The sequence below is a fragment of the Otolemur garnettii genome, unplaced genomic scaffold (assembly GCF_000181295.1).
Source record: "Otolemur garnettii isolate 467f Iridium unplaced genomic scaffold, OtoGar3 scaffold00042, whole genome shotgun sequence".
Lineage (NCBI taxonomy): Eukaryota > Metazoa > Chordata > Mammalia > Primates > Galagidae > Otolemur > Otolemur garnettii.
The window spans coordinates 5616142-5630206 of NW_003852437.1; the positions used below are offsets into that span (position 1 = coordinate 5616142).

A 14065-nucleotide genomic window follows, 5' to 3' on the forward strand; every position below is an offset into this window, starting at 1 on the left:
ATAGACATTAGTCATTACTACAAAATTCTTTAATTTATACAGAAAATTTGGGTCATGTGTCTCAAAATTTTTCATTCCTTCATAGATGATTAGGCATGAAATAGTCTAAATATCTTTGAATGGAAAAATGCTGTTTCCATGGGGACTTTCGTCAGTGATCCTTGGTGCTTCCATCTCTATAAATCAGATGAGTTTGAATGATTTGGACTGGCTTGTCAGCATTGGAAAATTGGTTTGGCTTAGTGAGGGACAGCAGTGTTGGTCACTCAATTATTAGAAAATTGCTAACATGGGTTTTAGATATTACTATGTGGTTATTACTATGTGGGTTTTTTTTTTTTTTTTGAGCACAGTACAAGAATAGCCCACATAAATAGCCCACATAATAGCCCACATAAATATATTAAAATGCTTCATGGTGCCATATGTATTAGCTTCCCATTGCTATTATTAAGAAATTACCACAAATCAGTGGCTTCAAATAAAAATTTATTGCCTAGCATTTTTGGAGGTCAGAAGTCCTATAGTCAAAATGTATGTAGGGTAGTACTCCTTTAAGACTCTGGGGGGAATCTGTTTCCCTTCCTCTGCAAGCATCTAGGATAAGGTGACCAGATTTTAACATTGGTAAAGCGGGACAGCATTGATGGGGGGGTAGGCTAGTGGCTGAGCTGTTTATGGTTAGGGACCCTCTAGAGAGGCAGGGGCTACTTGTTTGTTCCAGACAGTTTAGCTCCTTCTGAGCTAATTGTCCTTGCCTAGAAGCAAGGGAGGGAGCCAGTATCCTTCTATACGGATTCCACCTGGGTGACCTTGCCCAGGAGGGGAGTAGGGATTTTACATTAGCCTTTTCATTTCCAAATGAAGTTACATTAACCTCTTCATTCCCAAATGGAGTTAGGTAACCTTTCCAGCAGCCGTATATTCCCTTCCTATTCTCCCGCCCTTCCCTAGCTTGTCGTGCATTCTTTCCAAAAATCAGGACTTTTTTAAAACACCAAGGGATGAGGGACAAATTGTTAAAAATCAGGACTGTCCCACCAAAAACGGGATGTCTGGTCACCTTAATCTAGGACCACCTGCATTCTTTCACTTAGCCCCTTCCTTGAATCACTCTGATCTCTGCTACCATCATTACATTTCTTTTTCTCACTCTGACCATCCTGCCTCCTTACTATATAGGCTCTTGGAATTACATTAGAACTACTGGATAATTCAGGATAACATCTCCATCTTAACATCTTTAACTTAATCCCATTCCCAAATCTCTTTGTTATGGAAGGTTCTGCAGATTCGCACGGGGACAACTGTGGGGAGGGGCTGTTCCTGCCACAGTATGTTAACTTAAAAAAGCAAGAAATGGTATGACCGCAAGTACTGCTAAATGTTAAACTCTAACAGTTAATTTCTGACAATGAGTTTTCATCTGTCAATCAGTGTCAAATGTGTCCTCGATGCCTCAGTTTTTGCCCATTGGATTAACAACAGAAGCCCTCTTTCTTTCTTGGTATCTTCTACCCCATAGTTCACCCTTCTCACCACTCTCAGCCAATATGCTTGACTCGCACCTACTCTTCTAAACCAAACTTTTAATTTCTTCACTCTGTTTGGCCTTTTAAGGTTTCTTGGAGGAAATCTCAAAGTGGTCCTTGTTATTCCAAGTGCATTCATGGCCTTCAACCTCTCTGGGGCCCTCACTTCCACGTTTCCACTGTCCATGCTGCTTCTTTCAGGGTATGTTACAAACTCCAACCCCATCATCCATTCTCTCAGTCTCTTGTAGCCGCCATCAAAAGTCATTAAAGAGAAGTCTATGTATGGGCTGGCCACGGTGGCTCAAGCCAGTAATCCCTGCACACTGGGAATCTGAGATGGGATGATTGTGGTGAGATCATAGCCTGCACACCACCACCACCATTAGCCTGGGTGACATAGTGAGACCCTGTCTCTACAAAAAATTAAAAAAGTTATTTTGGGTGCAATGGCTGCAAAATAACAAAAAGTTATTTTGTAATCAAGGCTGGAGAAAAAGGATTGCTTGAGCCCAGGGGTTGGAGGCTTCAGGCAGCTGTAATTGTCCCACTGCATTACTCCAGCTTGGGTGACAGAGAGAGATTGTCTCAAAAAAAAAAAAAAGAGGAGACAAAAAGATGTCTATGATTTTTATCCATTGTCCTAAAATCTCATGAATTCATTCATCCATTTTCCCTTCTTTTCTGTTACAGTGGGAAGGGCTTGCCCTCCTAAAGCTAAGCTAGAATCTGAGTCAACAACTGAGGATACCCACATTTGATTCACATCCATTTCTTCCTTTGTTTTATATGTGCAAGTTCTCTCCTTGAAATAGCATTCTGTAATTACTATTTCTACTACTTTACCATCCACTACATGAAACTTACTGACTTGTTAATCTTGTGGAATCTGGATTCTGTCCCTATAATTTCACTGAAACAGTCCTTGCTCTCCATATAGAAAAATTTGAAAACTGAGTTTATCATCAAACCCCACTCCAGTCTCATTCAGCTCTAGCACCCCTATGTCTTGCCATATACAAAAACTAATCCAAGATGGATAAAAGACTTCGATGTAAAGCATGAAACCATAAAAATTGTAGAAGAAAACATAGAGAGAACTTCCAGAATTAAGATCAAGGTGTTAGGAGGTTTGATTTCTGTGAGGCCTCTCTCCTGAGCGTGCAGTCAGCTGACTTCTCATGGTGCCCTTACATGGTCTTTACTTTGTGGGAGTGCATGCTTGGTGTATCTCTGTGTGTCCAAATTTCCCCTTCCTACAAAGGTATCAGTTAGATCGGGTTACAGCCCACCTTAATGGCTTTGTTTTAACTTAATGACCTCCATCTCCAAATACAGTCGTGTTGCAAGATACTCAGTGTTAGTTTTTCAACATATGGATTTTAGGAAGCGCACAACCTAAACTGCGACACAGGTCAAGCTACAGTTATGATGGCAACCACCAACCCTGTACCCTTCACGCCTTTGATGGTGGCACTGATTGTAGCAGTTATTCCAAGTGTGTGGCATTGCTGTGCTTTTCTGTTTTGGTGGATTTCTGCTTGACCTCTCCTACTAAGTAGCCCCAACTCCATGAGTTCACCCCAACTCCAGAGTTGGGTTTTCCCTTGTCATCTACTCTAAACATTGTTTTCTTTCAGTATGTCAATCACACCCATTTATATTTATTGATATAACACATGTTTGGCTGCAGTTCTTTTGTAGTATTTTATGCTATGGGTTAGTTTCCTATACACTAACTTTTATCCTTCAGGCTGAAACTTTAAAATTGGTATATGTATACTGTAAAGTATAAACATATTTACTATTAAAGTATATCTGCCTTGAATTACCTGTGAATAAATTCAGGAGCCTCCTAGAAAATTCTCTCTCCCTTAAAATGGGTACTGGGCCCTTGGAAGTCACTTGAAAGGAATAATCAGGCTCATATAGGAAGTGGTTATAGATAAGAAATAAGTAAAAAGAATATACACATATATATACATATATGTCTGTATGTATGTGTTTGTGTGTGTGAGAGAGAGACAAAGAGGAGAGAGAGGAGAACAGAGAGAGAAAGGGAGTTCTATTCTTTCTTAAATTACAGTTAATTAAAAAAAAATTGGCTTAGTATGAGGATACAATTAAGTTACATTATTTGGGTTGGTAAGGTAAAGCCCAAAGTCCAAGATATAGTTGTATCCTTCACCCAAGAAGTGTGCCATATACCCCTACACTGCACCTGAGAGGTGGGAACTTACTGAGCCCCCTGCCCCCTTCTTGAATTTAATTATGTTTTTCTCTCATGTGGGCCTGCAGTTGTTAATCTACTAGTTTCAGATTAGAACTGAGTATATAGATGTTTGTTTTTCCATTTTGTGATACTTTACTTAGGAGAATCTTTTCTCCAAAACTAAGTAAATACAAGAGATGTAAACATAACAGGATTTTATTATTTCTTAATTTTTTCTATGGCTGAATGGTATCCCGCATATACATATACCACAGTTTATTGATCCATTTACGGGTTGAAGGGCACTTGGCTTGTTTCCACATCTTTACAATTGTGGAGTAAGCTGCGATGGACATTTGCATGCAATGGTAAAATGATTGTTTTTCTTCTGGGTAGATTCCTAGTAGGGATTGTGGGATCAAATGGGAGGTTTACTTTTAGTTCTTCGAAGATTCTCCATACTTCTTCCCAAAAATGCTGTACTAGTTTCCAATCCCACCAACAGTGCATTAAGTATGCCCCTCTCTCTGCACACCCAACAGTATTTGCAGTTTTGGGGCCTTGTGATATGGGCTATTCTCACTGGTGTTAGCTGGTATTTCAGGGTGGCTTTGGTTTGCATTTTTCTGATGATTTGGGATGATCAACATTTTTTCCTGTGTTTGTTGGCCATTTGTCTGTCTTCTTGGGAAAAGGTTCTTCTGTTCATGTCACTTGCCATTGATTAATGAGGGTTGTCTCATTGATTGATGGGGTTGTTTGCTCTTTTCTTGTTGATTTGCTTGAGTTCTTTGTATATTTTGGTCACTAGCCCTTTATCTGATTTGTATATATTTATCTTTAAATGTAAGTTAAAATTAGAAAAAATTTTAAGGATTTTATTATTTTTTGATTTTTAAGTAATAATTTATAATTTATAACATTTTCTACTTTAATAATAATCATGGCCACAGACTCTGTAAATTAGCTTTTCAAAACAATTATTCTTCTGGAATTATCAAAAAGATACACATTTAAGAAATTAGGCCATTATAGGAAAGAACCTGGGTTCAATAAACCCATTTTCAACAGGTAATAGAAAAAAATAAGAAGGGAGTTGCCAGTGTTGTCAGGAATTTGAAATGTACTGCGCAAGACATCATGTTTGGAGTTGTTTGGTCTTTATTCAAGTTTGAATCTAGGAAAAGTTTCACACAATTCAATCAGGAGATCCAAATACATTTAGGGTTTTGACTAAAATTGACGGCATTTTATTAACATTGCCTATTTCAGGCAACTGTGACATTATTGCAATAGGAAAACATGGACCCATCTACCCCTTGGGCCCACATGGTGGCCTAAATTCATGGTTCCAGCCACCTTTAGGGATAAATGCCCCAAATCTTTGCTCTGTGTCTGCTTCTTTGACTTTAACATATTTTTAACAAGAAGCATAATAGGATTTTTATTATTTTTTGATTAGATGGAGTAATAATTACAAAATAATTAACAACGACCAATTTTGGTTTTAAAACATAGAAAAGGGGGGAATAATTCTTTAAAACACAATGAGGATGAGTTATTTTGGAATTTTTATACATATTTGCATATAAAAGGTGTCCTCTTCCAGGGTAGGTGGGTGATGGCACTGCTTCCAATGCCTGGTGGGGTGGGGTCGGGGGTAACAAGTCTTCAATAGTGCTCAATCCAGCTCTTCCATTTAGACTTGGATTTCATTCCAATTTAGGCTTCTCTTTCTCTTCTTCCATACCTAGAAATACAGGCAAAGAGCTTTATTTGATCATAAGATTAACCCATGAGCAGGTTTGCCAAAAGGCTGCTTTCAAAAATTCACATCCCCTCCCTTCTCCCATCCACCCTTACCACCCACGCCCTTTGCCCCCTCCTAGCTAAGAAGGAAAGCCATTTATGACTTTTTCCAGAAACTTCTTCAGTGACTTTTCTCCCCACCCATTCTCCAGAATCAGGCCACATTTCTGGGATACACCCAGCTCCTTTGGCCTCTGGGAGAGAGGGCTGCAAGTGGATTTGTGACTTGCTGAGCTTGCGCGGAACTTCAGCCAGAATACTTTCTAAACAGTGTCTAGCAACAGAACCAAGGTGCAATGTGCAGCTCATGACCCGCCAGCAGACTTGATTTATTTTTGCTTTAGTCCTGTCCTTTCCCAAGGCAAGGACTCTGAATATTCAAAAGCCAAAAAGCATTTTTTTAAAGCTCATAAAAAGCTTATTAGCCAAAGAATTACTTATAAAAGATACCCACGTATCTTTAACTCAAGCTACCCCTTTATTCAACCCTGTCTGGTGGAACTGTTTTTCTTCTGGAAGGACCCATATGTGCTGCCTCGGTGAGACCTTTCCCGGTTGCTTGTGGTGAATAGACATGTTTCATTTTCCTACAGATGAAATGATTCAAGTCATTCTCATGAATTATCATTAAATTGGGCAAATACTCCTCAGTTCTTTTTTCTTTGGCTTCTCGCTAAACGTTTTTCCAATCACACCAAAGTCTTAGAGACTTCTTGTTTGTTTTGTTTCAACAGCAACAGGGCAACAAAAGAACTCAAAATATTATTTTGCAGTTTAATATTCTTTCACCAATTGCAGGCTCTCTGAGGACAGGGCCCTTCCTTGTGCTCCTGACTATATGCCCAGCACTTAACATAGTGCCCACCTCAGAGTATGAACTCAATCAGTCTTTGTTGAATACATTAATAACGAATATATAGAAGGCCCCCAAAGGCTGGACTAGTGGAGAGCAGTAGAATAAAATATGGGAATGTACACTATTATAAAGTCTGACCCTGGAGGGTCGTAATGATAGGGTTACATTAGGAAGGACCCACCCTCCACTTCTGCCTCCTAGTATATGTCTTGTGAGGTCAGAGTGGTGGCGAGATGCTCTAAACAGGCGTCCATAGTCTTCTATGTTTAGTTTTCATGGCTAAGAACTGGTGGAGATTTAGAACACTTTTCCCAAATTCCTCCTCAGAAATCATACTTAGGAAAAGTTTAAACTGAGGCGTCAGGACATCCAAAGGGAGGAAGAATAGGGTTGAGGGCGAGAAGGTACAATATGGCTTAATTGTTGCTCAACCAAGGCAAAGGCAGAAACACAACACAGATTCCATTAACCATTACGTGTGACTGGAGTTCCAGCTTCCCTCTCACGTCCCCTGTCTGCTATCAGGGGCCAATAGCAGTTCGGTTTTCTTTGTAAAGTCTGTTTCTTCCAAAGCATTCTCCTGTAGATGGGCTGGCCTGGCAGTAGATGTGGAATCTTCAAAAGAAGGTGCTGGAGAACAAGGGGTGTTCATTGGCCTAGAGAAGGAAAGTGGCTTCCCACTACTTTGGTTTGGCAGTTATGAGGGAGAGGGAAAAAAATGAGATAGCTCTAAATGGTTGGAAGACCCAGGGGTATAATTTCCACACAAAAAGCAGAAAGAAACCTGTTACAAAGCTGAGGCAAGATGCACTTAGGGGAACCCCGGGAAAAAGACTGATAGGCCCGAGGGAACCAGTCACATGGCCTTCCTGAGGGCTGACATGGGGGCAGGCCAGCTAGGAGTGATCCGAGGGGAGGCTGGAGGAGAAGGAAAGTGGAGGTTTCTGCTCACTGAGAACTCGTGTACTTCACCCTCACCCCAACCTTTTGGTTTTGAGAACTCTCATTTCTAGTCTTATAAAATTTGACACTGACAAGACTGGACACCTCAGTCAGATACACTGGAATAAGGATAGAGACTGAGATTAAGTACACAAATATGTCAGGTGTTCTGGGTTGAATTGTATCCCCCCTCCCAAATTCATATATTGAAGTTAACCCACAGTATCTCAGAAGGGGGATAATGCCAAGGGTGTGTCTGCACAAGTATCTCCTAAAGAAAGTAGGTGTGTAACTCAGAGACCCAATCAACCATCTCTGCAGAAGCCAGAAATAGAGAGGTGGTCACCCAGGATGGGCCTTGTCTGACCGCCACCACTCTGAATATGTCACAAGACATATTCTAGGAGCTGAAGTGGAGGGTGGGGTCCTTCCTCATAATCATCAGTTCAGGTGCTGATTCCCCCTTGGTTGCAGAGGGTGGGGCTGCGACCCAGAGCTGAGGAGGCAGGGAAGCTGTTACCAGTGCCTAGAAGGTGAGCCCTGAGCACAGACCACCCAGTCAAAAAAGATTAGTCTCAAGCCTCAACAGCAAATGGAAATTTCTCGGCTAGCTTTCAGACTTGCTTGGGCATCATGACCCATTTTTCTCGCCTGTAGTTTCTCCTGTTTAGAATGGGAATGTGTAATATATTCCATGCCTGCCCCACTATTGTGTTCTGGAAGGAGAAAACTTTTTATCTGGTTTCCCAGTCTCGCCTATTGCTGGGGGACAACTTTGCTTCAGGATGAATCATACCCCAAGTCTCACGCATACCTAATTTTTGTATTTAAGATGAGATTTTGCACTTAACTATGAGTTGATGTTGGAAAGACTTCTGGAGCTATTGGGAGAGGGGTGTTTTTACTGCATGAAGAACATGAATTTGGGGGGCAGAGAAGGTGGTGTTATAAGCTGAATGTATCCCCCCAGAATTCAAATGTTGAAGTACTGCCCCTCAGTGCCTCACAATGTGACCTTACTTGGAGACAGGGTCTTCATAAAGTTAACATAAGATCATCAGGGTGGGCCCTGATCAAATACGACTGGTGTCTTTGTAAAAAGGAGAAAATCTGGAGACAGTGTCACATATAGAGAGAACCCCAGGAGAGAGGCCTGGGACAGATCCTTCTTTCACGCTTCTCACCTGGCACCAATTCTGCCCATCCCTTGATTTTGGACTTCTAGCCTTCAGAAATATAAGTTGATACATTTCTATACTCTGTTATAGGAACCTTTACAACCTAGAGCAAATTCCATAAAGCCATCTTGGGTGATTTGGTTGTAAAAAGAGCAAATGCTTGACTATTAATTCAGTTTATTTTAAGGGCTTTAAGAAGTTTATATTTCACATCAGTTCGGCCTGCTTTGCTATTTTATGAGCTAGGTGTATAGTTGGGAGGGAAGTTTCTGAGCTCTCACATGTCTAGGTTTCTAAAATGTGGTGACATTTTGATAGCTCACTGGAAATAACGCTGAATTGAACATCAGTTAGAGGACATCGGCTCTGCCGCCACCCATTCAGGGTGCAGTTGCTTCAAGGATTAGGTAAGGGTCAGTATGGATGATGGTTCTGTAGTAAGGCAATTTTATCTTGAAATTGTAAGCTAACATTACATAAGGAAGCAAGTCGAGTCACTAGAAACCATTATGGAAAATAAAAGACAGTGGCTTACACACAGCATCCTTCTTCATGGGGGACTTTGTAGTTGGTGTGTGACAACCAGGTTGTAATACTGTATTCCATTGTACTCGGTTCATTCTAACACATGTGCATACACGTGTTACACAGCACACACTGCTTTTAATCAGCAGTTTCCAGCTCACCCACTAGGAGAACCAGGCAGCTAATGGGACTTTGAAATGGTCAGGCGAGATCTAGGGATAATTATAGAACCATCGAAAGTGGGCAACTGATACTCAATCCCGACCTATTGTTGCCAGAAGAGAATAGTGGGCTCAGTGTTTCCAGAGCTTCCAAGGCTTGTGAAAAAGTGGAAAATCTGGCTTTTATGTGAAATCTCCCAGTTTTTAAATGTTGGCTCAAAACCAAAATATCCCACTGTGTAGGCCTAATAAAACGTCTTGGTAAGTAAAATTTGGGGGAGGCCCTCAGTTTGTGAGCCCTCTTGTAAAATGAGGAAGATGCCTGCTTGACACAAAACATCTGTCTCTGTGGAAGGAACTAGATGATCCTTTGTAGATAAAACTAATCTCTCTATCTGAAATGAGTTACAAAAGGTTAGTCAACTCTGACTCATTTTACTTAAGAGGGTGGCACCGATAAATTAAATTGGGACAGAGCATTCATGAAACCTTAGTTTCATTATTCCTGTGTACCGCTGTACCGTCTCATTCAAGGCTGCTAAAAGGCAGTATTCTATTAATCTAGATTGGACATTTATCTCTGCTGGACATTTATCTCTACTACAAAAGTAGGAGAACTATGGCCAAATGACTGTCAAATCAAACAAATCAAGAGGAAGCAGGGAGTCAGAAGTACTTCCTGAATAACATGTATTGGACATATTAGTTTAAATCTTAGTTTCCCCCAAGAAACTAAGGAAAGCTTACATTTTGTTCTCAAAATATGTTTATGAGTTAACTAAATACTTCCATTAATTAACAAATAGAGAAAGATTACTATTCCCCACTGAATAGGTGGGAACATTGTTAAGACATTAATTTATGGTCTTGAACTGGATAAAAAAAAAAAAAAACAGACCCTTTTTCTAATAGACCACTTGTTAACATCGAAAGCTGCTGAGACAAGAAGTGTTCAAACTCCTCTGGCCCATTTAACATGGCTAGTACCTCGACACGTACAATTTGAGAAGATCCACACACAAAAAAGGTCTGATTCCATCCCCATGAAATGACTGTGCTTTATTTGTCTGATTAGGCTGAGTTCCTGGCAAAGTGTCTGGCACAAAGCAGGGTGCTCAGTGTCTGTGACACCAAGTCCATTCACTGGTGATGTCTAGAGTGCTGGAACTGTGTCGGAGGAGATGTCCAGGGCTCTCTACATCCCCAAACCATCTTGCCTTTGGCTGTATTTTCATGCAGGCCTTAAATCACTACATGTCTGTGCTGTCTCTTTTTCCATCATCCAATTTTTATGTTATCTTAGGTACACTTTGGACAGGTTTTGCACAGCTTGAATAAGATTACATGCCTTGCCAAGATGGAGGCTCTGCCATAAATGGAAACAAAAGAGAAATCAAATCATAGGTTAAGAGAATTTCTGCAGCATTGAAGCATTACCCTTTACTGCACGTACGTCTTTGCCACTTTCAACCCATCAATATGACAGCGAATATTGAGAGACACTGTAGTCATTCTAGGTTGCTTAGAATTTGTGCAGAGTGACAGTGAGACCTCATGGAAATGGCGGCATAGAAAGTGAAGTGGTGATCTGAGTGACTGTCAATGAGATTTTGGTTACATTTAATAATGTATGTATTTAATTTGGGGTCCCTTTAGCTAAGGCAGCATTTTTTTTTTTTTTTGCAATTTTTGGCCAGGGCTGGGTTTGAACCTGCCACCTCTGGCATATCGGGCCAGCATCCTACTCCTTTGAGCCACAGGTGCTGCCCCGCTAAGGCAGCATTTTGTTAAACAGAGTGAACTTCTCTAAGTTTTTTCTATTAACACTACATTTTTCCCCATAACTTTTATAGACATCCTTCTTTCCTCTTTAGGTTTGGATGTCTTACTAGCTAATAAGACTGACTGACCAGTAAACCTTTCAGGTAACTGCCAGCAGCTCTTAAATTACTATTGCAGTTATTAAAATGAAACTCTTCCTAAGAGGCCTTTTTTTTTTTTAACTTTGTGTGGTTAAAAGGTTAAAAGAAGAGGCCACAGTGGACTGTCCATCAGTCTCTGCCCATGCTCTCGTCAGCAGTAATTCTCTTGCTTTACGCTCCCCTAAGCAATCCTTACCTTTCTGTGTATCCCAGATATAGTTGTTCAGAACTTCTCCCAGCAGGTACATAAAGTTCATTAGGATGGTTGTAGACCCAAAGAAGATGATTCTGGCTCCAGGGCCAATGTGTTCCAGGAAAGGGTACACCCACATGCCTGTTACGTGATGCACCCAGCACACCCTGCAATGAAATTGGAAAGGAGACAAAGACAGGAGTCACCCTTGTGGCAGATGACAAAGCTGCTGTGTTGCTAACGTACGCTCCCCCACTTGCACCGTTCTTCAGCAGTTGCCAGTCTCAAATTTGCTTCCTATACTCAGGAGCTACCGGAAACTTTGTTGTTCTTTGTTTTCTCTTACTTTTTAGCCCCCAATAATTTTAGACTTGGAGAAGTTGTGCCTAGAGTACAGAGGGTTCCCCTGCATCCCACACACACCTTACCCTTGGGCTAACATATCGTATAAATAATCCTGGGATGATCACTCAAATTAAGAAATTGGCTGGGTGCCGTGGCTCAAACCTGTAATCCCACCACTGTGGGAGGCTGAGGTGGGAGGATCGCTTGAGGCCAGGAGTTTAAGAACAGCCTGGGAAACAAAATGAGGTCTCATTTCTATAAAAAAGTTAGCTGGGCATGGTGGTGCATGCCTGTAATCCCCATCCAGCTACTCAAAAAGAAAGAAAAAAAATTATAACTGACACAATAGTACTACGTATGAACTTTATACAGCTTCACTAAGGTCACCACAAACATCCTTTTCCTGTTTCAGGATCCAATCTGGGACTCCACGTGGTGTCTAGTCATTGTGTCTCCCTCTTCTGGTCTGGCAGTTCCTCAGTGTCCCCTTGCCTTTGGTGACATTTGAAGAGTTCTGGTCATGTGTTTCAAACTGTTAGCTTTCTTAATTCTGCTAAACAATCCTTTAAATCTCCTCTTACGTAATGAAACAACATGGCGTTAGGCAGCCACACTCTGAGACCTTGTAGCAGTGTCTGGCACATAGTATGTACCCAATAATTGTGTGTTGAATTCATAACACATTCTTTTATTTCAGGAATATTAACAATAACCTCTACTTACTGAGCCCTTATTACACAGCATTTTGCCAATAACTTACACATCATTTTAAAAATCTCAACTCCCCCTGAAATCTCTATGTCCCTAGCCACTGTCTTTAAGTCAAGTACTTTCTGTGAAGAGCTAAGTAGTAAGTATTCTCAGCATTGCAGCCCATACGGCCTTGGTTATACCTACTCAGCTCTGCCACTGGAGTGCGGAATAGCCACACACAGTATGTAAACAGCCAAGTGTGGATGTGTTCCACTAAAACATTATCTATGGACACTGAAAAATAATTTCACATAATTTTCATGTCATAAAATATACATCCTTTTATTTTTTCAATTATTAAAAATATAAGACTCATTCTTAGCTTGCAAGTCCTAAATACAACCTTTTTGGAAGGAAGTACGGAGAATCCTCAAAGAACTCAAATTAGACTTCCCATTTGATCCTGCAATCCCATTACTAGGCATCTACCCAGAAGGAAAAAAAAAATCCTTTTATCATAAGGACATGTACACTAGACTGTTTATCACAGCTTAATTTACAATTGCCAAAATGTGGAAACAGCCTAAATGCCCACTAACCCAGGAATAGATTCACAAGCTGTAGTATATGTATACCCTGGAATACTACTTGGCCATGAAAAGATGGAGACTTTACATGTTTTGTATTAACCTGGATGGAGGTGAAGCACTTTCTTCTTAGTCAAGTGTCACAAGAACCCAATGTACTCTATTCTAATATGAAGGCAGTAGATGAGCTAATACAAAGCGGGGGGCGGTAGGGGAATGTGCAAGTGGGGAAAGGGGAAGGGGGAAGGGAGTGGGGGGTCACAGTGTATGGCACACCTCTTGGGGGCGGGACACAATTATAGGAGGGACTTTATTTAACAAATGCAATCAGTGTAACCTAATTCTTTGTACCTTCAAATGAATCCCAAACAATAAAAAAAAAAAAAGAGAGAGAATCACACACCCACACACAAGCATCAAGGTCATCAATGACAAGGAAAGACTGAAGGACTCTTCCAGATTGGAGAAAATGAAAGAATCATGAAAACCAAATCCAATATAGGATTCTGAATTGGATCCTGGAATGGGAGAATGATTTTAGTGCTAAAGTTGGTAAAATTCAAATAAATCTGTAGGTGTATTACAAAAATTTTTAAAAAGTATATAAAACCCATCCTTAGCTTGCAAATCCTGAAACAAACAAAACGGGTGGTGGATTGGGTTTGGCGATGGGCTGTTGTTGGCTGACTCCGACTTCAAGTAATTCTTTGTAGTTCACAGAGCTCCTTTGTGCACCTTATGCCACCTAGTTTTCTCAGCAATCCTGGACGTAGCCTGACATTTTCATTTTACTGATGTAAATATCAGAATTTATAGAGTATAAATGAGAACACGTCGGAGCTGCTGATGCAGACTCTCAGGTCTGAGACTCGCAGGGGAGGGAAGTGGCGTGTACCCTGGAGCGTGACGCTTATAAACATGGCACATCATCTCCTTTACTTAATATGATCACCCCATTAGGTACAATTATTCCCTTTTCACAGATAAGGAAACTGAGACCAAGTGCCAAGTGGGGTGGTTCAAATGTGTAATCCTAGCACTCTGGGAGGCTAAGGCAGGAGGATCCCATGACCTCAGGAGTTCGAGACCAGCCTGAGCAAAGTGAGGCTC

General features: G+C 40.8%; 1 protein-coding gene across 2 annotated transcripts in view; it reads right to left on the reverse strand.

Annotated features, from left to right (window-relative positions):
• Positions 1–4887: 4887 nt before the first annotated feature.
• Positions 4888–14065, reverse strand: part of AIG1 (androgen induced 1) — a 257786-nt gene continuing 248608 nt past the window's right edge. Inside the window, exons 5-6 of one of the 2 annotated variants that reach the window (XM_012805465.2) lie at positions 11334–11497; positions 4888–5494 (exon numbers count right to left, since the gene is read on the reverse strand). In XM_012805465.2, the coding sequence (XP_012660919.1) occupies positions 5457–5494; positions 11334–11497 (202 nt within the window). In that variant the 3' untranslated portion in view covers positions 4888–5456. Of the gene's footprint in view, positions 5495–10248; positions 10582–11333; positions 11498–14065 lie in introns of those variants that run through there. The other variant, XM_023513487.1, reaches the window with a different exon arrangement.